We start from the raw sequence: 23,184 nt of genomic DNA, 5'->3' as shown, positions 1-23,184 counted from the left end.
CAGAACAGGGTCCACAGCAATAGTAAAAAAAAAAAAAAATTGAAGGATAAGTGTCTTGAAATCTCCCTCTTGAAGGAATTCAAGTCATAGGAAGGTGGAAATACAGAAGCAGGCAGGGAGTTCCAGAGTTTACCAGAGAAATGGATGAATGATTGAGAATACTGGTTAACTCATGCATTAGAGAGGTGGAAAAGAATAGGGGTGAGAGAAAGAAGAAAGTCTTGTGCAGTGAGGCTTGTGTGGTTGTTAGCTAGTTGTGTGAACGAGTGAATGAGCGAGACTTGTGTGAGGCATGAATACGTGTATGAGTGAACGAGCTAGGCTTCAGTCATAAGTGTTAAGTGGAAGTGCGCGGCCTGGCGCCGAGAGATCACCTACCTCCAGCCTTCTGTTCACACCTTCTGTGAATAAACACCTGCACTGTTACCTGCGTTTCCTGTGCCCCTGCTGGTCAAGAGTCGAACATGGCGCAGTGAGTAGGATCAGGACAAGGCTGCAGTGGGTACGGCGCAGAATGGAGAAGCAGTTGGAGGCGCTGGCTGCCCTGCTAGCGCGACAGTCGGAGCAGAGTCAGGCTCGCGAGGAGCGTTTAACCCAGCTGCTGGAGAGAGTGGGGACACAAGCTCCCAGTCGCACCACGGCGAGCAATGAAGGCGAAACCACAGCCCGCAGCACGTCTACCCAGGGCGCGAGGTTCCCGACGTCCGCCACCATCATTCCTCACTTAACGGCGTCAGCATCTTTACGTGAGTTCGACACGTGGCGCCATAAGTTTGAAGGATACGTAACCCTCGCCAGGATAGACTGTCTCTCCCTGGCTGAGCAGAGGGCGGCACTCGCTGCTGTCCTAGACGACGAGTGGACCCGTACACTTCGCTACGGGATAAGCTTACCGAGAGACGCGGAGTTAAGAACCATCCTCGATGCAATGTGTGAGTACCTGCGAAGCCAGCGCAACATCATCATGGATAGAAGAGACTTCTACTCCCGCGTGCAAGAAACGCAAGAAGGTTTTGACGACTTTTTATGTGCTGTAAAGGAAATCGCCAATTTCTGTGACTTTTGCGACCAGTGCATAAACCATCAGCTGCGTGACAGAATTGTCGTTGGGACACGAGACGAAGTGGCTCTGAAACGCATGCTGGAAAACAAGAAACTCACCCTTGAAAACGCCATAGATATTTGCAGAGCATCAGAGAGCGCTAACCAGTGTAGTGCAGTACTAAGGGGCGGCTCTCACTCTTCGAGCCATGGTGTGAACGCTGTCTCGAACTACAGGAAGGGCAGTTTCGGGGGCTCAAGCCCCACGGGCTGTTATCGTTGTGGCAAAGATTGTCGCAGTGACAAAAGGGGATGCCAGGCAATAGATAAAGTGTGTCGTAACTGCGGGAAAAGAGGGCATTTTGCGAGTGTATGTCAGCAGACAGTGAGGAAACGACGAGGAGCTTCGAGGAGTTCCTCAACTGTCTCTCCTCATCGCGGTGCAGGCCCGAGGCGGGGAGCCAGTGCCAGTGTATACCAGCTCTTATCAGGCGTATACACAAAGACGGTGACGGCACGACCTGCGCCCCAGGTGCTCATTACCGCCACACATCCCGCTGGAAGAGACAAGATTACGTGGACTCCTGACTCTGGGGCCGAAACGACCGTTATTGGCCTCGACACGGCAACACTCCTTGGAATCCCGCCCTCCAGCTTGGCGCCCGCTGATGGTGATGGACTTTATGCTGCCGGTAATCACCCCCTCACCTGTGTAGGAACTTTCTCGTCGCACTTGCAACTGGGCGACAGGGAAGCTGAGACTGTTGTGAGCGTGGTGAAGGAGGTGAAGGGGGCGCTGCTTAGCTGGTACGATTCCATCGCTCTCGGAATCCTCCCCGAAGATTTTCCGGCTCAAATCCGACCGCTACGCAGGGAAGAACAGCACACCGGCAACAGCTCCATCAAGTACCCGACCGCCTCGCAGCCACCTCTATCTACGCCCACAGAAGTGATCAGCTGGCCTCATTCCTACGACCCAACGCCACAGCAGCGTGCGGGGCACGCTGCTGCTGTGATCAAGGCCTTTCCCAGCGTCTTCGAAGCAAAGGAAGGTTTACGTGCAATGGCTGGTGGATCCATGGCCATCGAGTTGACAGACGACGCTCGACCCTTCGCCGTAACAGCATCTCGTACAATCCCTTACAATTGGCGTGAAGAAATTAAGAGCCAGTTGGAAGAGCTGCTTAACAAGGGAATCATCGAGAGTGTGGACTACCCTACGGCATGGTGCCACCCCATCGTGCCTGTCCCAAAAAAGACATCTGGTGTAAGGCTGTGTGTTGACCTGACACGACTCAACCGTTACGTGAAGAGGCCCGTGTATCCAGTGCGCTCACCTCATGACGCCATCGCCTCGATCGGGACCGGAGCAGTTTGGTTCACCACTCTTGATGCCAAGATGGGGTATTTTCAAGTCCCCATTAGAGAAGAAGACCAGGATTTAACCTGCTTCATAACACCTTGGGGTCGGTACAAGTTTCGGCGAGCGGTTATGGGTCTCGTCTCGTCTGGAGACGAGTATAACCGTCGAGGAGACCAAGCTCTCGGCGACATACCTAACACCATCAAGATCGTGGACGACATCCTGGCCTATGACTCCACCTACAGTGCGCACTTAGCCCATGTCATTCAGATTGTGCGGCGGTGTGACCAGCACGGCATCACTCTCAATCCACAGAAGTTTACATTCGCGGAAAGAGTGGTAGATTACTGTGGTTACTCTGTTTCTGGACAAGGCTACACGACAGACTCAAAGAAAGTTAAGGCAATCTCTGACTTCCCACGACCACAGCACATCACCGACTTACGATCATTCATGGGTCTTACAAACCAGCTTGGAAGCTTTTCTCCTGCTGTGGCTGCAGCTGCACAACCCCTCAGAGATCTCTTACGCCCGAAGAACAGTTGGTGCTGGTCTCCTAACCATGAAGAGGCGTTTGAGAAGGTGAAACAGTGTCTCGTCAGCCCACCTGTCTTGGCATACTTCGACCCATCATTACCAACGTTGCTACAGACTGACGCCTCAAGGATGCACGGATTTGGATTCGTTCTCCTGCAGAAGCACAGTGACCAGTGGAAGATGGTGCAATGCGGGTCAAGATTTGTTACAGACACAGAGAGCCGCTATGCAGTAATAGAGTTGGAAATGGCTGCAATCGTCTGGGCAGTCAGGAAATGTGGCACCTACCTGAAAGGACTCCCTCACTTCGATCTAGTGCTCGACCACCGCCCGCTGATACCTCTCCTCAATAGCAAGTTGTTGGGAGAAATAGAGAACCTGCGGCTGCAGCGCATGAGGGAGAAGCTTGCTCAGTATTCTTTCACAGCAAGCTGGCAAAAGGGATCGACACACTGTGTGCCCGACGCCCTCTCACGTGCTCCAGTACAGGACCCAGTGGAGGAAGAGGATGCTGCTACTTCTGGTGACCTCGACCCTCTCCACTCAGCGGTCATCTCAGCGTTATCTGCCACCAATGAGGACGGCGTCCGCTTAGCACCACTCCAGGATCAGACTGTGGAAATGGTACGTGCCGCAGCAGCAAGAGACGGGGAGTACTGCTTGCTCAAGAACGTCATCATCGAGGGCTTCCCTGATCATTGCCACGACCTCGATCACCGCTTGCGTACGTACTGGCCGGTGCGCAGTCTGCTGGCCGTAGACGACGACCTGGTGGTTTACGGGCCGAGGCTTCTTATTCCTCACAGCCTCCGCCGAGAAACACTAGAGCGACTCCATGACAGTCATCAGGGGATGGAGCGCACCAAGCGACGGGCCCGACAAACGGTGTACTGGCCTGGTATGGACAGAGACGTTGAGAACGTCGTTTCTGGATGCTCACTATGCCGTCCACTCCTACCAAGCCAAGCCAACGAACCTCTCTGGCAGGACACGGACACACCCAGCAGGGTGTTTGAGTCAGTTTCTGCAGACTACTTCCACGCAGCAGGCCGTACATACCTCGTGTATGTAGATCGCTTGTCTGGGTGGCCTCACGTGTCTGCATGCTCACGTCCAGCATCGGCTGATCAGCTCGTTCGTGTCCTTCGGGGTGTGTTCGCCGACACGGGCGTGCCTGTTCTCCTGAGGACTGACGGTGGACCGCAGTTCACTTCTTCATCGGTACGGCGCTTCCTGGCTCGATGGGGGGTGGAGCATCGTGTATCTTCACCTCATTATCCACGCTCCAATGGTCACGCCGAGGCAGCGGTCAAGTCCGTGAAGAAGCTGATCCTCACGACCACACAGCAGGGACACCTGGACGAGGATGCGTTCGCTCGCGGGTTGCTGGAACTGCGCAACACTCCGAGGGCGGAAGGGCGATCACCAGCACAAGTCCTCTTCGGTCATCCTATGAGGTCCTGTGTCCCGGCTCATCATCGCTCATACGCTCAGCAGTGGCAGCGCGCTGCTGATGAGTGCGACGCCAAGGCAGAGCGACTGAGGAAGAAAGCGAAACTTCGCCACGACGCGTCCGCCCGTACTCTTCCTCTCCTGCACCTCGGTGGCCACGTCGACGTTCAAGATCACACGACAGGCCTCTGGGATCGCCTGGGTGTCATCGTGGCTGTTGGGCGAAGGAGAGACTACCTCATCAAGATGGGCAGCGGTCGCGTGATGTGGCGTAATAGAAGACACCTACGCCCACATAGACCTCTTGCTCCCCTTCCTGTCGAGCAGCACACCGCTCATGGCGGTGCAGCGCTTCAGCATCAGGGTCACGAGGAACACCACCATCCCGGCAGCCCGGAGCATCAGGGTAACGGGGTACACCGTGGCCGAGAGCAACCAGAGCGTCGAAGCAGCCGACAGCGTAGGGAGCCGAGACGACTGCAGGTGCGGTGGCACCGTAGCACCTACGATTAGTCGTACGTGTTCATTGTACGCTGTGTTTGTTTTGTGTATATGTACCGTGTTTTCTGTACTTCAATCATTGTAACTTTGTTTCATGTGTTACGGTAGCCATAACAAAGATAAGGAATCTTCCTTATGTCTCGGGGGAGGTGTGTGGTTGTTAGCTAGTTGTGTGAACGAGTGAATGAGCGAGACTTGTGTGAGGCATGAATACGTGTATGAGTGAACGAGCTAGGCTTCAGTCATAAGTGTTAAGTGGAAGTGCGCGGCCTGGCGCCGAGAGATCACCTACCTCCAGCCTTCTGTTCACACCTTCTGTGAATAAACACCTGCACTGTTACCTGCGTTTCCTGTGCCCCTGCTGGTCAAGAGTCGAACAAGGCTGAAGGAGGATGGGAGGCATACAGTTAGCAAGATCAGAAGAGCAGTGAGCGTGAAAATAGTGGTAGAAGATAGCTTGAGATGCAACACTGTGACGATGAGGGAGAGGCTGAAGACAGTCAGTTAGAGTAGAGGAGTTGATGAGATGAAAAGCTTTTGATTCCATCCTGTTTAGAAGAGTAGTATGAGTGGAATCCCCCCAGACATATGAAGATAATCCATACATGGACGATGGATAAGGCCCTTGTACAGAGTTAGCAGCTGAGGGGGTGAGAAAAACTGGCAGAGATGTCTCAGAATGCCTGACTTTATAGAAGCTGTTTTAGCTAGAGATGAGATGTAAAGTTTCCAGTTTAGATTATAAGTAAAGGACAGACCAAGGATGTTCAGTGTAGGAGAGGGGGAAAGTTGAGTGTCATTGAAGAAGAGCGGATATTTGTCTGGAAGGTTGTGTCAAGTTGACAGATGGAGGAATTGAGTTTTTGAGGCATTGAACAATACCAAGTTTGCTCTGTCCCAATCAGAGATTTTAGAACGATAAGAAGTCAGGCGTTCTGTGGCTTCCCTGTGTGAAATGTTTACTTCCTGAAGGGTTGGACATCTATGAAAAGACGTGGAAAAGTGCAGGGTGGTATCATCAGCATTGGAGTGGATAGGATAAGAAGTTTGGTTTAGGTCATTGATGAATAAGAAGAGAGTGGGTGACAGGACAGAACCCTGAGGAACACCACTGTTAATAGATTTTGGAGAGGAACAATGACCATCTACCACAGCAGCAATAGAGTGGTCAGAAAGGAAACCTGAGATAAAGTTAGAGAGAAGGATAGAAGGCTTAGGAGTATAGTTTGGAAATCAAAGCTTTGTGCCAGACTCTATCAAAAGCTTTTGATATGTCCAAGGCAACAGGAAAAGTTTCACCAAAATCTCTAAAAGAGGATGACCAAGATTCAGTAAGGAAAGCCAGATCACCAGTAGTATGCTAACAAAGACTATGAAAAAAGATTATGAACACACACTGTTTTGATTATTGATGAATTTTATGCCCTTCATGTGGCACCCCAGAAACCCTGATGTGTGTCTGGATGAGGCAAGTAAGGCAGGGTGGATGTTGCATGGAGGTTAGCAAAGCAAGGAGTCACTGCTGTTTTCTGCCTTATCTTAATACTTTTGCTTTTCCATCTGGTTTTGCATTTTCCTTTATGCTATAGGTTCTCCCCATGATGACCTGAGGAAGGTTTAAGACAGTGCAAACATGCAAAATGTGGGTAAGACTTGGACAAGGGACATGCATACACTTTTCCTCTTCCTTTAGGAATACTGCTGCCATTAAAGAAACCTGAAATCTATAAATCACAGTGGAATTGTTTGTTAGTAACTAAATAACATAAAATGTCTTGCAAGAGTAAATCTCAGTGTCTTATTGGAAACAGGAGAAGAAGAAGAAGAAGAAGAAGAAGAAGAAGAAGAAGAAGAAGAAGAAGAAGAAGAAGAAGAAGAAGAAGAAGAAGAAGAAGAAGAAGAAGAAGAAGAAGAAGAAGAAGAAGAAGAAGAAGAAGAAGAAGAAGAAGAAGAAGAAGAAGAAGAAGAAGAAGAAGAAGAAGAAGAAGAAGAAGAAGAAGAAGAAGAAGAAGAAGAAGAAGAAGAAGAAGAAGAAGAAGAAGAAGAAGAAGAAGAAGAAGAAGAAGAAGAAGAAGAAGAAGAAGAAGAAGAAGAAGAAGAAGAAGAAGAAGAAAAAGAAGAAGAAGAAGAAGAAGAAGAATAGTTCATTCTAAATACCTATACTTCCATAAGGGAAACTCTAGTTTTTGTGTGTTATCTATCAATCTCCCATAACTTTTTTCATGACCCAGTGGGTCACAACTAGATTTGGCAGGTGGAGGCAGGCTCTTTGTTGGATTTACTTTCTATTGCTTTGTTGTTCCCAAGATATTACATATATAAGTACTGCAAACTCCAGGTCATAGTATAAACTAATTATTAGTTATTGCCATAGTAATTGTTCATAATAATAATAATACTTTATATATATATATATATATATATATATATATATATATATATATATATATATATATATATATATATATATATATATATATATATATATATATATATATATATATATATATATATATATATATATATATATATATATATATATATATATATATATATATATATAAACTATATTTCTTTGTTACTCAAGCATCTTCCTTTTCTTAGTTTTCTGTTGTGTCCTCATGTGTAACTGGATTTCCTACTTCTCTTAGCAGCAGTTTGTCATTATCCATTTGTGTGTGTGTGTGTGATATCCTTCATTTAATAATGAAGGATATCACTCAAATATCCTGATAGGTTATATCACCAACATTATCTCCTATAGATGTAAAGACAATGACTCATGAATTCTTGCTATAGCACACACCATAAATCTTGCTGTGGCTCACACCATAAATAATGGTCGGATGATCATTTCTATGATCACCATCCACATGTGAAATCACTGGGTGGCAGATAAAGTGTGCTTTGCATAACTTACTATCATACTTAGTTTTTTGTTTCAATGTACAATACTTTTTGAGAGAGAGAGAGAGAGAGAGAGAGAGAGAGAGAGAGAGAGAGAGAGAGAGAGAGAGAGAGAGAGAGAGAGAGAGAGAGAGAGAGAGAGAGAGAGAGAGAGAGAGAGAGAGAGAGAGAGAGAGAGAAATTCAACTACAATGATGGCATGTGTTCAACAGCTAAATTTGTATTATCATTGTTATTATGGTTTTGGTTTTTATAACAAAAGTAAGAGAAAGTTTGAAGTCAATGAAGTGTGTTGCTCAGGATGCACTGCAGATGTCAGTATAAACTGCCCTAAATAAATGCAAGAGCTAATCTCCCCACCCATCCCAAACACACACACACGTGTGTGTGTGTGTGTGTGTGTGTGTGTGTGTGTGTGTGCGTGTGTGTGTGCGTGTGCATGCATGTGTGTGTGCGTGCGTGTGTGTTTGCGTGTGCGCATGTACCTTGTGCTTTGCATATCATTCAAACTTTTCATTATTTTTTTTAACCAAATATTTATGTTTCACAAACATAAATATCTCTTATATTTTCAATCTCTAAAGAACAAAGCTTGTTTCTCCCAAGGGTTATTGATATCAAAGAACATTTAATAACCTAAATATTGATTTCCCAGGAACTTGACCTAACCACTAAACAGTCACCCCTATGCATATCTGCAGTCTATTGCTATAACTTACCATCTAGTAACCTTCACTTACATCAAGTTAAATAATACTGTACATTCATTTTATTTGTCATTTATAGCAAAGTTAATTAAGAATGAATCAATGCTCCCCATATCAAGCAAACCAACAAAAACCAGACCAGAAATAAAAACCAAGCATTTACCCGTTTATCCGTGTTATTATTGACCATCCCATATTATGCAAATAATTCAAATAATCAACCTTGTTAGTTTTTAAATTGGTGCATCTCAAGCTGAACACGCTTCAAGACAAACATTCATATAAATCATGTATGTGTATATATATATATATACCACATGCTAGAGCTAAAGACACCAATTTAAAGAGGAAAGATGGAAATATACATAGATATATATACTGTATATAGAAAATTCCCTGTTCTATGTAAAGTTATGAACACTGCATCTAATTCAAAACTTTTCTTGTCTAGCAATTCAAGGGGCACAGAAAATAACCAGGGAAATTACTGATAATTGTTTAGTTAGCAAAGATTAATTTGATCCCTTAATTTCATATTTTCAAATAACAATTTAAATTTTGTAAAATTCATTTATGAATTTGTTTAAACATTTAAAGGCAAAATCCCTGAACCCTATGTTATCTAGGGTCAACCTCTGATGCCCCAAATTGCTAAAAGAGCTATCAATCTACAACATTAAAAACTGTCCAAGTTTATTGTCCAGTGGGGACTCTTTAATAATTATATGATACAGCACAGTCTACACAACCCACATGAGACAAGGAACTGAAAAGATTCAAAGTGCACACATACTTCAACATGATGTATAGAAAGAGAAGACCAAGAGCCTTGAAATAAAGAAAAAGTGAGAATCTATAAGGATAAGTAAATAAACTGCTTTGTTTGAGCAGCATAATGCATAAAATACTGCAGAGCAGGTAACCCGCAAGCCACTGAAAGACTTGTTTGTCTCAGTGCCATCAAGAGCATTCCATTCCCAAGTTCAAAAAAGACAACACTTACACATTTGGAAGCCGTAGTCAGAGGACGCTGCAAGGAACAAAACACAACCATTGAGTGACAGCCAAGAGCCATACACACCATCAATACCGCGGTAAACTGAACCACCACCAGAAGTCAGCTTGGATGTGTCCCAACCAAATTTTAAAAGATTTTACTATAGCTGAGTTGTTGTACACTAATATCATTACAAGAAAATTTGAAATAAATACCTCATATTTTTCAGCATTCAAAGCAATAACAAAACAATTTACCTATTTATGGCAATATTACAAATGCAATAATTTCATTTACAAAATTTCATATTCATGTTATAAACCTATGCATACATAGTATATACATGATTAAGGAGACATTTTGCTAAAAACTTTGATTAAAACTAGAATGTAAAAACTTGATCCCATACACTAAAGTCATCATATTCTTTAACAAAAAATTATGCTTCAAATCTTGAAATAATGTCACACATTGAATCAGATTAAAAGAAATATATGAAATATCTGCACTCTGTAGTATATCTGAGGGTCCTTCTCTGAGAAAGGTCTACTAAGTCTACTGTACATATCACTATATCATAAAATTGAATGGCTTTATCTGCATTGATAACAGCATTCACCTTCATAATGGAAATACACTTAAGCTCTTTTTGAAATCTAGATTCCCTGAGTAACACTTTCCTCACTTGCTTGTATCTATCTTTCTATCTATCTAGGTCTATTTATCTATATACATATATGCATATACCAAGGCTGTCTTCCCCAAAAGGGAGTGTAGCCAGGACAAGGGGAACATAACTTTCACATTCACATTCATTCACATCACTTTCTTAGCCTGTTGGCCCCTGATGGAAAAGGAGAAAGTACTCCTGCCTCACTTTACAGGAATCAGGTGCATAGTTAGGGCAGTTTGGTCCAGAACAAGGCTTCATAGCATGTACCTTCCTGTACCATACCCAACTGCCCTCTACTATACAAACATAGGGATATATATATATATATATATATATATATATATATATATATATATATATATATATATATATATATATATATATATATATATATACTCACAAACCCTATATGCATATAATGTTAAAACAATGTCATAATCCATCAGTTTACAAATTTAGTACATCTACAGCTTAATCTTGAATTCCAATACATATTTTGTAACTAAGAAACTTGGCTGCAATCTTTGTTAAAATAAATTTACTTGCTTATATATAAGCAGTGAAACCTGACCCCTGTGTTATCTAGGGTCAACCTCTGATGCCCCAAATTGCTAAGTTGCTGTAACTTATGTAAAAAAAAAAAAAATAATAATAATAAAAAATAAATAAATAAATAAATAAACAAATGAATAAACAAATAAATAATAATAATAATAATAATAATAAAAGAAGCTCAAAGGTAGTTTCTACTTATACCACTGAAAATCTAGTTTCCATGGTTAAAGCCAAGTATATATTTTTATTCTTATGTAATATATAAATTATTCTCATGACATGACATGAACAAGTCTTTCATAAAACATTATTTATATGAAAGCATACTTTAATTTAATTTGCCTTTTTATACCCTATGTAGATGTCAACTCATTTGTTATTCAGTCAGTAGTGATAAAATGGAAATACTAATGCCAGCCTAATACTGTGAATGTTTATCATAAAGAGTCACACTGGCTGCTCAACAAAACTGTCACTGCCTTTTGCTGAACTGCACTGTCTCCAGCCTCATATACTATGTAATTAGTCCTCCCTTGTTATTCATAGTTAGTCTCTTATATATATAGACAACAGCTTGTGCACATAGTGGCAAGATATTATATGTCAGATTGCATAGAGTATAGCTATTCACAAGAACATCAGCATGAGAAATGAAGACAGCATGATGCTATGCTGCAAACCAAAGGCTATAGGTTGCAGGTGGCTTTGAGGGATGCCCAAAGTCATCTTGGAGTATATATCTGATGCCAAATTTGATACATGTAAAATAGGGGACTGATTACATTGATAGAGTGTAATTTTGGATACAGATTAAAATACCAAGTTCATCTTCACATTACATAAAAATAACTGCTCTATTATTTTGTATTAATTCAAGCTCCTTACATAAACATTCTTCATAATTATCTTTGTATTTAATTTCTCTCTCTTATATCTAAACCTGGCTTTCAGTCTTGTCCTGGTGTACTGTTCATTCATGTATATTTTTTTATAATCAACTGCCAGGGTTCATCCTACCATAGGCACAAGTCACTGCTCTTCACTTCCTATAGTTCATAAAGTATAGCTAACTTTTATTTATTTTTCACTCTGCAAAAGGGGAATGTAGGTGGTTATAGAAACCACAAATAGTGGGTGCTCATATCAAGGGAAATATAACCAAATGGTTGTAATCTTTAATAGAACAACTCAAAACCAAAAATTTATTGATGTGATAAGCAACAGGAAACTAACAAATACCTAATCTCAGCTAACAGATCTCTATTAGATTAGCCTATTCAGGAGTACCATGAGTGAAATGACAAGGATTTCATTTCTACAAGACTACCATGATAAAGTGAAGGAGCATTACATGGTATTTTCATCTGAACCTCTATATAGGAGATTTACATTATTCTTACAAGTGTAAGAAACAATACACCCTGATTCATATTGAATACTGTAAGGAACAGAGGATGTAATACTGTTTACATCTAGAAAGAATCCAAGAACTATCTGCCTAAACATAAATCACCTACATGCACACATTCCTGGAGAAAAATTGATTTTTTTTACACACACACACACACACACACACACACATTTCAATCTTTACACTGAACACCTGACCCTAAAAGTCTCCAGTCTTGCAAACCTCTTTCAGAGCATTCTAGAAATTTCTTGCAACAGATACTCTAAATGAATTATCAGGTATTCTCCCTATATTGACAATGCCATTTTTTTCAGTTGTCATTTTGACTTTTCCTTGGATATTTGATTATTATTTCTTTCCATTATTTCCTTCCATGAAAAATTCAGTGTTACCCTCAATGTCTTCTATCATCCCTGAAACACCAACCTCAGCATTCATTAATATTAATTTATATGTCACTCATTCCATTTTTCCTCTAGTACTACTTTAACTCATCTTTTGCATTGTGTGTATTTTTATTATGAAATCTCATAATTTCTAAATACACTTTTATAGACTACTAGTATTCTTGAGCTTCTTACATTTGCAAATCCTGGCATACTTTTTACCTATTGTTACATAGTTTCAACACACACAGGAATGTAACATGTTGCCATCTTTTCTTTCTAGGGTGTCTGAGCAAAATCATTCAAGGTGCAATCAGTATAACTAGCAACTTTGAAAAATACTCATACAATTTCATCAAATGCACTGCAGTTTCAATTCCTGCACAATCATACATATTGTCATACTGCTACTATTTTACCTTCCTAATAAAGACAAGAAATCTGCTGCTCAAGTAAATCTAAGAAAACTGCTGAATCTTGACCTTGCATAGGGCAATAATTGTATTAATCATGTCAAAATACTTTATACAATACCTACTGCAGACAAACTTCATAAAAACAACTCGTAAGTAACAATTTCACGCTTATGAGTTACCCAATCAGTCCAATTCTACTAACTGCACATCAAAATTTTCCATGCACTCACTCTAACTGTTACTATTCTTCCCCATAATCAAATCACACATATAGTTGCCTGTTCTCTTATATTTCTCATCTTATTTCTGATAGTCTTATAGAAAATTTCCATTATCACTATTGCAGATGTGTTTAAAATTAAAACACATTCATTCAATTCACATCCAAGAAAATTTTCTCAAGACCATCCACTCATGCACCTCTATATATACCTAGATCTGTATTCCTTCAGATGGTAAAACACAAACAGCTTCTTAATTCATTAATTCATAATGTCACCACTCATCATACCAAAATAACATTGGAACTAAATAATTCTGCAGTATCTGAAAAAAAAGACATCTGTACATCATAGCAGCTATTTATTCAATGACAAAGCAAGTGCAAAATTATGAATAAGAATGCATTAGCTTTATCATCATGCCCAGCAGCAGAGATGGATACTAAAGGATAGGCAGCTTTCTATACCACTTTTATGTACTTTGGTCATAAACTAGGAGGGGAGAGGTGTTGCTGCTCTGACTTCTCTCTACCATGATGCAGTGTACTAACTAATCAATTATACGTTCATACATCTGTAAAAGTTACTTTGAGGTTTTCTGTGAAGGGAAAACTGTCCTGAGAGAAAGTGTTGACAGTCAAGAAGGCATGGCAGGCAGTATGCTCATGAGATACTTCTACATATGTAAGGTAAACACTGGAAAGGAACAGGGAGATTTTGAAAGACACTAATAACATCTTGTTGTCACTTTCTACATTAGAAACTTTAACTTTTAACATTCAGATTTTCTTAAGACTTTGTTTGATGTGTGGGATGCCACAAGAAGCATAAAGGACATTAAAGGGTAGCCTATCCATGTCCTACCTGATACACTCTGATGTAACCACACATTCTTCATTTCTGATCAAATTTCAGGCTCTCTCATCTTTTAAAAGAATTTGAAAGCCAATCTTATTCACAGAATGTGGTAGAGGGCCAAGTTGCAGAGTAGTGACATGACACTCCTTAACCAACCAGTGAACAAAGTAGTGATATAAAAAGCTTATCCAATGTTATTCATGAGCTGCCAGACATTCAGTAACAAGTAATTTCCCCTTCAATTCTAAGACACAATTCTAAGACAATTTTTCACCATATAAGGAGGTATATTGCCAGTCATAATCTCTCTCTCTTCCAAATACAATCTGATTATTACAAACTACTTTCTTCAGGGGTGTCTGCAGGGGGGAGCAAGAGGCCACTCCATTTAAAAGAAATTTGAAAAGTATGTCAGTTTTTCTTAAAAAACAGCATTGAAAAATTAAGGTGATCCACTACAATACCCATCTAGTAATCCTTTGTCATAATGTACTGCAATATAATGGAAACTGCTTGGCACACTGTACAGTCCAGACCAAACATAAAAGTATAAGACTGAAACTAAATCAGAGCTATCAAGGTGTTGGTAACACCTGCAGTGTTTGTGTTAAGTTGTCCCACAAACAATACCAGTAGATGCCCATATTAGGTGCAAAACTATGTATATTACAACATCACATATCCTACTTGTTTATGTGAAGTTTAATAACGAACCATCACAATATATATATATATATATATACACAAAATAGTATTACTAGTGAATGCATACCACAATTACCATCTCTAATACAGTCATAAGCCAGGTGAAAAGACTAGCTCTATAAGGCTGCTTTCATATTATCCAGTTTCCAGCTACTGCCATCAATGGCACTGCACCATGAACAGTAATTACACCGAGATTCATGTACAGCTTCTTATGTAGCTACTCATACAGCATGACCATGACAAATCTGCTACCACAGCACCTGATACATACACAATATCCCACTGGGTCTGCTAAACCCAGTGCCTGTGACTGAATACTGTGTATATTCATTCTTGATATTCAATGTCTGTTCTTTATCTTGTGCAAAAATTGTTATTTACCTCATGAAAGAGTGATGGAATAAATTTAGTTATCTAGCATCTCACACTCATCATAAGTGAGTGTTACAAGACTAAAGCACAGATAGCCAAATGAGAGGAATATGCTGTGAATTACACATCATTTTGCATTATCCAGTCACAAGGAAAAGAATGATGTTTTTATCTTGATGGACACACATGGGTGACCTACATCTAGGCAGGCTCTGATCTGCTGATTTCATGGCCATCAGGTGGGAAAACTCTGGTGCTATACTTCAGACAGACACAGCAAGAAACCAGACAGCAGCTTGAGCCTCTTGCAAACACAGAGAGAGAGAGAGAGAGAGAGAGAGAGAGAGAGAGAGAGAGAGAGAGAGAGAGAGAGAGAGAGAGAGAGAGAGAGAGAGAGAGAGAGAGAGAGAGAGAGAGAGAGAGAGAGAGAGAGAGAGAGAGAGAGAGAGAGAGAGAGAGAAAAGTGTTTGGCATGTAACAGTCATGGATCAACAGCCTATTACTTGTAAATGTGACCAAAATAAGCATTCACCCCTAGTCCAATGCCTACAAGCATGTAAGTACACACAATAAATGCCTTACCAAACAAGATATACTGCCACTGTATAAGTGCGGACTGATGCAAGTAAAGCACCTTGTTCAAAATATCTTATAGTACAAACCCACAGGCAGTATATTGTGTTTTATATATATATATATATATACATATACCATGCCATTCATATAATTATCTATGGTCATTAATGTGAATGTGCCAACACAGTTTACCACAATACTTATCCTCCTAAAATCCTTTTTACAAATTACATGTGCATGGTGTACATAATTTTTGCAATCATTGTTTCATATCCTGTAAATTTCAGCATAGTTATAAATGACTATGCAAAATAACAAACCTGCTCTAGAAATAAGCAGTCTATTACAACAAAGGATTACTGCACTGGATCAACAACTGTGTATGTCCTAGAGAGAGAGAGAGAGAGAGAGAGAGAGAGAGAGAGAGAGAGAGAGAGAGAGAGAGAGAGAGAGAGAGAGAGAGAGAGAGAGAGAGAGAGAGAGAGAGAGAGAGAGAGAGAGAGAGAGAGAGAGAGAGAGAGAGAGAGAATCACTTTATATCAACATGTTTCAATACAGTTGTCACTTTAATGAATTAAGCAATACTTCACCTCTTCTTGTTGGTGACATTCCACATCAACATGACTCATGTGGTTAGTTTCATTATGAACTGCAAAATCTCCATGTAATTTTACCTGGAACTTTGGTTTGTGGTTTAGTTCATGATAAACAGCACTTTGACAACAATGCTATAATAGTTTGACAATAAATGGGTATATTTAACAATCAACATTTCTAAATTCCACCCAAGTAAAAATCCCTGCAGATACCCATGTGTATCCTGGTTTCTTATTTATTTGTAATATTTCTTTATTTACATAACATCTTTCACCTTAAGACTGTAAAGTTCTTCTAAATAATTCACAGTAAAACTAAACTGTTGACACAATGTTATGCACTGAGCCCCTGTAGCATAGCCATAAGGTAAAAAAAAAAAAAAAAAAAAAAAATAAATAAATAAATAAAAAATTAATAAAGAAATATATATATATATATATATATATATATATATATATATATATATATATATATATATATATATATATATATATATGCATCAATCGATCAGTAAATAAACTGTTTACTACATGACAAATAAATTTTGCTTAAAAACTACTGAAAAAAGAGGACACATGCAAGCTGTCTCCCTGGTTGTGGTGCGCTGCAGTATGGCACCTTGGCAACACACATCACATGGTGCGCTGCTGAGTGGGGAAGGGCCATTATGATTGCCTCACTACCAGATAAATTCCGCAGTTACCCTTAAAGTGGTTTCGGAAAAAAGGCTAACATACAGGCACAAATAAAAATAAAAACTTGAAAGCAGCACATCTGAATAATAATAAATGCACAACAATAATACATTTAAGTATATAAATATGTAGCTACTTCAGTAAACATACCCATGTGTAACTGCAAGGAATCTTGGTCTATACTTGAAACATCTTGGAAGCAATCTTGTAATTTTTTCTATCTTAGCATATAGTAAAAGTTTGGCCACAATGAAGCAACAAATTCTACAACTTATTTCAGTGATTTCCTTCCTTCTAGAAACCAAGTGTTATTGGCAACATTACATGTACATGCTCCCATAAATTGTCTTAGAAAAGTCTTTAATTTTTTTTTTTTTATAGAATTCACACCAAGATATAATACAAATATCTGTACGAATATATGTACTGATGTTGGAAGCTTTGACATCCCCATACACTTGTATTACACTTCACATCATGCCGTGGAATAAATGTTGTAAAATTTATTTGATGCTGGTTCAATTATTACCAAGATTGATTCTGAGAAATTAAGAAAATGTAATCAAATTTGGATGGGATGACATGCAAAAACTATACATCAAATAGATTGAAAACACAGCTACGGGCATATGGCCAGGTCAAGGAAGGGGACAACATAACTTAAAAATAATAAAAAACAGATTTAAAATATTAAAATTCAAAATATTAGCAGGGTTTATAATAAACATATAAACAGAAAATCGCAAAAAGACTGTCTGATGTGTGAACCGGCTGGCCTTTATTAAGTAGGTAAATGATTATTTTTCATTTTTTCTAATACTGACTCCAAAGTGAGGAGCTCTGTTCTTATAAGCCTAAGCAATATCACCTATCATATGGTCACCAGAAAGCAATTGAGGCATGTGACTTTTGCATCAAACATTTCTATTTGCTGATTTTGGTGGTAATGTAGACCTTAGTCCTGCTACAAATTAAGTCTTTGTTTCTCAGATTTTCTTTGTGACACTACATTTTTTTGTTGATGCACCTTTGAATATCTCTGTGAGAAGGAAAATAGTTTAGACCCAACTATACTTAGGAGTTCCAAAGGAGCATATCTGATAAAAGGTGAATCAGTTATCATTGTCTACAGACTCACCACCACACAAGCCCTATGTACATCCATGCTCTGCCTCATTACGGGGTCAGATCCCCATTCTGAGACAACACCTTCCTAGTTGCTAACATTACTGGGAATAAGAAGTACTCTAAACAAGCAGTTTATTAGAAACTGGGCCTAAGGCTACTCAGTTACTGTAAAAACATCCATGTCCTTGTGACCCATTTATTATGAATTGTTTTAGTATCAGATACATTCCAGTGTCTACAGACTTTTATGAACACTACCATTCTAGAACTACATAAAAGGCCCTGAGATGGTTTACGGCTCAAACTCAGGAAGCATACGTACACTCTAATACTTATACATGGCAAATACCTAAACATAGCAATTACACTAGAATTGTATACGTACATTGATCTGTCCCTATTAATTCATCCATGGTAGCAAAGAAATTATATTATAAACCTGAAATTTTCTATATATGGTGGAACAATAATGGGAAAAAAATATTTGGCATTACTAGAAATATATTCCAATTTAGGTCCCTCATTTTTCATGAATATTACTTTAACTTTTTTTTCAAATATCTCAATTATTCAAACATCTTTAAAATACTAAAATATGTTCCTCTTATTGATTTGAGAAATGTTGAAATTTCTTCAACATCTTTTCTGATCAATCAGAAATTGTGGCTTTGACTGAGATAATAAGTGAAAGTAGCACATAACTGACGTTAGTGTTAGTATCATTAAAACACATCTCATGAAGCATCATATGCATACTCCAGCATATCTCCCTACTGATATGAAGAAAGTATTTGGAGAATCAATCACAGAGGTGCTTAGCAGCTCCTCATTTCAACTGTTACTTCAGAGTCAAAGATTAAATCATTCTTAAACACTTCAAGACAACTGATATGACAATTAATTTCATTGTTATTCTGAGCCACAATCTATGTGATCAACAATTAGAAGAGCCTGAGCATAACACTGAGACAAGCAACACTGCTCCTGACAGGTACTTACAGTTGGAGCACATCTCCATTGGCAGTGAGGCCTCGTTACCCTGAAACATGACAGACTGGTTGATTTATAAGCACTTTTTAGTAAAATACATCACTATTGAATTCTACTTCTGCATCCCCCCAAAAAAAGAAACCTGGGAACGAGGATAAGGTAGTACTGTACACTGACGAGTGGATTTAACTTTTTTTTGAGAATTGAAAATCTACTTTCTACAGCACACTCATTTTTGTTTCTTTTTACAGCTCTTTTTTTTTTTCATTGAGACAATTTACTTTCCATGAAATGCAGTCAAACCTTCTTAATTCAAACTTCTATAATGCAATATTACTCATAATTTGTAATGTATATGAGCTCCATTTGCTTTCTATGGTTTGAATTACACAATAATTACTAAAAAAAATTCTTCACTACTGATTTCAAGCCATCATTTAAAGGATTAAATTTCAATAATTATTCCCCATCACAAAAAGAGTCAATTCGCTGCCACCAATTCCCCACATCCATCAGTCACCGGGCTACTGATGACAATTTTCATGCATCAACGGCCACATAGTGCTAGATTTGATTTGCATAAGGAAATCCTATATACTCCTTATATCAAGCCTTTTAGGGCAGCAGCAATGGCAGTCACAGATTAGAATCTTTTTATCCAACTTGGAAACAGTATAATGCATTACAAATTTTTGCAGCATAATGTCAGACAATTATCCTGTGAGCATTTCAACAGAATTCACAATCATTGAGAAAAGAGGACACTTAAGAGAAAAGTACATAAATATGTCTTCAGAAAATATTCAGCCAATCACCAAAAATCTGCCATCTCTAAATATACCTTCACAAATCCTGGCACTTCATACCAACATGATTTTTTAAATGCATGAAGATTAGGGGCACAAAAATAAGAGAGAGAGAGAGAGAGAGAGAGAGAGAGAGAGAGAGAGAGAGAGAGAGAGAGAGAGAGAGAGAGAGAGAGAGAGAGAGAGAGAGAGAGAGAGATCCAGCAGAATTTGTCTGGGTACCTCACATTTGCTTACCATTTCATCCATCATTTCACCACACATTTTTGCATTTATCTTGCCAATCAAATAAATTTTTATTCTTTTTCTATAACTCTTTCTACAATAATATATATAAACTAATTCTAAAGCTTCTTAATTTCTTTCTTTTCACTGTTTTCTCATTCACTCATATACACAGATACACACAAATACACATGCACAGGAATACTTGACTGTTTCATATCCTACATTTCACCAATATTCTTCTTGTGTCCTAACCATAGTCAAAAGATTCCCACATTTTATAAGACATCAATATGGTGCAATCTTAATTTCTTTCCTTATAGTTTTCATCCTCTTCTATCAAAAACAGTCCCTCCAACCATACCACTTTATCAACTTTTCTATGCTCAGATAAGACTTACTTAGAGCTAAAATAACCCTCATTCCTATACAGCTAAAAAAAAAAATAAATAATAAATAAATAAAATAAATAAATAAAAAATAGATAAATAAAAAAAATTTAAAAAATCCAAAACTTATATCCTTTGAATCATTTGGCTTAAAACATACAACCCTAACTGACTAATTAATCTTTAACTCTAGTCACACTTAGCCACTTTCCCCAACTTTTAAAAATGAAAGGCCAATGATGAGTGGCTAGTTTAATGTGGTGTCCTGTGAGCATAGTCCTTTTTCTTTTTCTCGTCCTAAACCTTCTAAACCTTGGTTTAACACAGCTTGTTCTCGTGCTATACATGATAGAGAGGTGGCCCACAAAAGGTACTTAAGCCTTCCATCACCAGAATCTCATGGACTTCATATTTCTTCCCGGAACCATGCCAAGTCTGTTCTCCAATTAGCCAAAAACTCCTTTATTAACAGAAAATGTCAAAACCTTTCAAGATCTAACTCCCCTCGTGATTTCTGGCATCTAGCCAAAAATATCTCCAATAACTTTGCTTCTTCTTCTTTCCCTCCTCTATTTCAACCAGATGGCACCACTACTATCACATCTATTTCTAAAGCTGAATTCTTCGCTCAAACCTTTGCTAAAAACTCTACCTTGGACGATTCTGGGCTTGTTCCTCCCTCTCCTCCACCCTCTGACTACTTCATGCCACGTATTAAAATTCTTCGCAATGATGTTTTCCATGTCCTCGCTGGCCTAAATCCTCGGAAGGCTTATGGACCTGATGGGGTCCCTCCTATTGTTCTCCGAAACTGTGCCTCTGTGCTTGCACCTAGCATATTAAAAACTTGAAAGCTAATTTTCACTGTTTTCTTGTATATTCAGTTTTTTACAAGATGTACTATCAACATGACCAAAAGATAATACTTCTGCAAGGGTTACCTTTGGTTTTGATCTCTCAGGAATACTTAACTGGGTAACACTGTTATAGCAATCTGATAACTGGATAAGTTTTCTCATTTCCATATTGCCAGTGAGCAAAGCTGTGTTGTTTCAGAATACATATGTCTACATATTGTGTATTTTACAGTAAACAGACAAGTTACAATTGACAACATGTAGTAGCCAGTCTAATTTCTTTACACCTACTCATGACTGATAATTTCATATACATACCAGCACCTACTCTTTGGTCTGGAGATGTGATTGTGTACAAGTCCCATCCTTAGTGCTTTCTAAATTACATAACTATGTGTTTTGTCAATTGTTACTTAATGAATATCAACTCAAAAAGATTATGAACAATGATGCATAGATCCTGAGCAGTGAATGGTTAAACTGCCTCCATCTTTAGGTCATACTCAGTGCACATCAGCTGGTTACTTTTGCATTTCTGCCTAATTTATGTGATTAATATCATACTAACTATATTAAAAAAATAAAAAGATACAGAATAAATCTGGACTGTCAGAATGTATAGTGAAACCTGTAATCTTAGAAGCACACAAATCCCCTAATGGAGTTGTTCTAGACCTTTACCTCTAAAAGTAATGACCCAGTGCCAAATCACTATAAATAAATATAGCATCACATTTCTCTAATTATCTGCAGAAAATCTAGAATTGCTACACTTCTGTAGAACCTGCTTCTTATTAACTATGGGTGCTGCAGATAAAACTACCTCTACGGCATTTAACATTAGTATTACTGACAGTATTAGAAAGCAGACCATCACATGTGGTCATGACAATAATGTTTCACTTTGCACTGCCTGTGTTTTACAGCTTCCTATCAAAATGTGAAACTGCAGCTTAAATTCAAGTACGTGATTTCCAGGTTTAATAAGTTTATACAAAAGAAAATTATTAGTATTTACAAGAGATTTACATTTATTTAACTACATCATATTTCGAAAAGAATCATTTGAAATAACACCTGGCATCTGAATAATGATACATTCATAGCACACTGTTTCAAAGTTAACACATCATAGCCAGGTGCGTCTAAATAAAAATGTAAAAGTAGGGAATCAGGTGATGTCAAAATCATTGATTTCTGGACGACCTGCCGCCCCCACCACCACCACCACCTCTCTCCTTCCTCACCACACACATCTTATTTGCCCGCCCCTTATTACATTATACTACACTACAAGCTCAAACTGATAACCAATGCTAAACACAGAAACAGCAACTTACCATATTGACAGGCTTTAAAGACGAATGAGGAAAATAAATAAACAGTGCCCGCGTACACCGAAGTCTGCTCCTGCTGTGGCGACGTCCGTTTGTGAGCTCAAGACGACTTGGGCTTGGGAGCCTCCAGTCTTCACCAGCACCAGCTGTTTGCTGCACGCCCACCTGTGCTGCATTCAAGCTCACACGTCATATAAAAAAAACACTTTAATGTTTATTAGGATAAAGTAACGCAGTTTTTTAGTTAATATTATCACTGATATATATTTTCAAGATATCTTGCGTCCGATACATTGTAGCCCGAGCCTGCGCCTTAGTAGGTGGGGTGGGGGGACAGAAGGGGGGTGACGACGGCGCAATCTCGCATGCGTGTGTGTGTGTGTGTGTGTGTGTGTATATATATATATATATATATATATATATATATATATATATATATATATATATATATATATATATATATATATATATATATATAT

At 39.1% G+C, this 23,184-nt stretch overlaps 1 protein-coding gene across 5 annotated transcripts in view; it reads right to left on the bottom strand.

Moving 5' to 3' along the window:
- Positions 1-23,184, bottom strand: part of LOC135107041 (calcineurin subunit B type 2) — an 85,607-nt gene that overhangs the window by 30,120 nt on the left and 32,303 nt on the right. For 2 of the 5 annotated variants that reach the window (XM_064016631.1, XM_064016630.1), the window contains exons 3-4: positions 19,101-19,140; positions 9,512-9,538 (exon numbers count right to left, since the gene is read on the bottom strand). In XM_064016631.1, coding sequence (XP_063872701.1) covers positions 9,512-9,538; positions 19,101-19,140 — 67 coding nt within the window. Of the gene's footprint in view, positions 1-9,511; positions 9,539-19,100; positions 19,141-22,708; positions 22,881-23,184 lie in introns of those variants that run through there. The other 3 variants (XM_064016629.1, XM_064016628.1, XM_064016627.1) reach the window with 3 other exon arrangements.

This window comes from Scylla paramamosain, chromosome 14 (assembly GCF_035594125.1).
Source record: "Scylla paramamosain isolate STU-SP2022 chromosome 14, ASM3559412v1, whole genome shotgun sequence".
NCBI classification, from domain to species: Eukaryota; Metazoa; Arthropoda; class Malacostraca; order Decapoda; family Portunidae; genus Scylla; species Scylla paramamosain.
The sequence above is the reverse complement of the archived record's forward strand: the minus strand, read 5'-3'. Positions and strand labels throughout refer to the sequence as shown.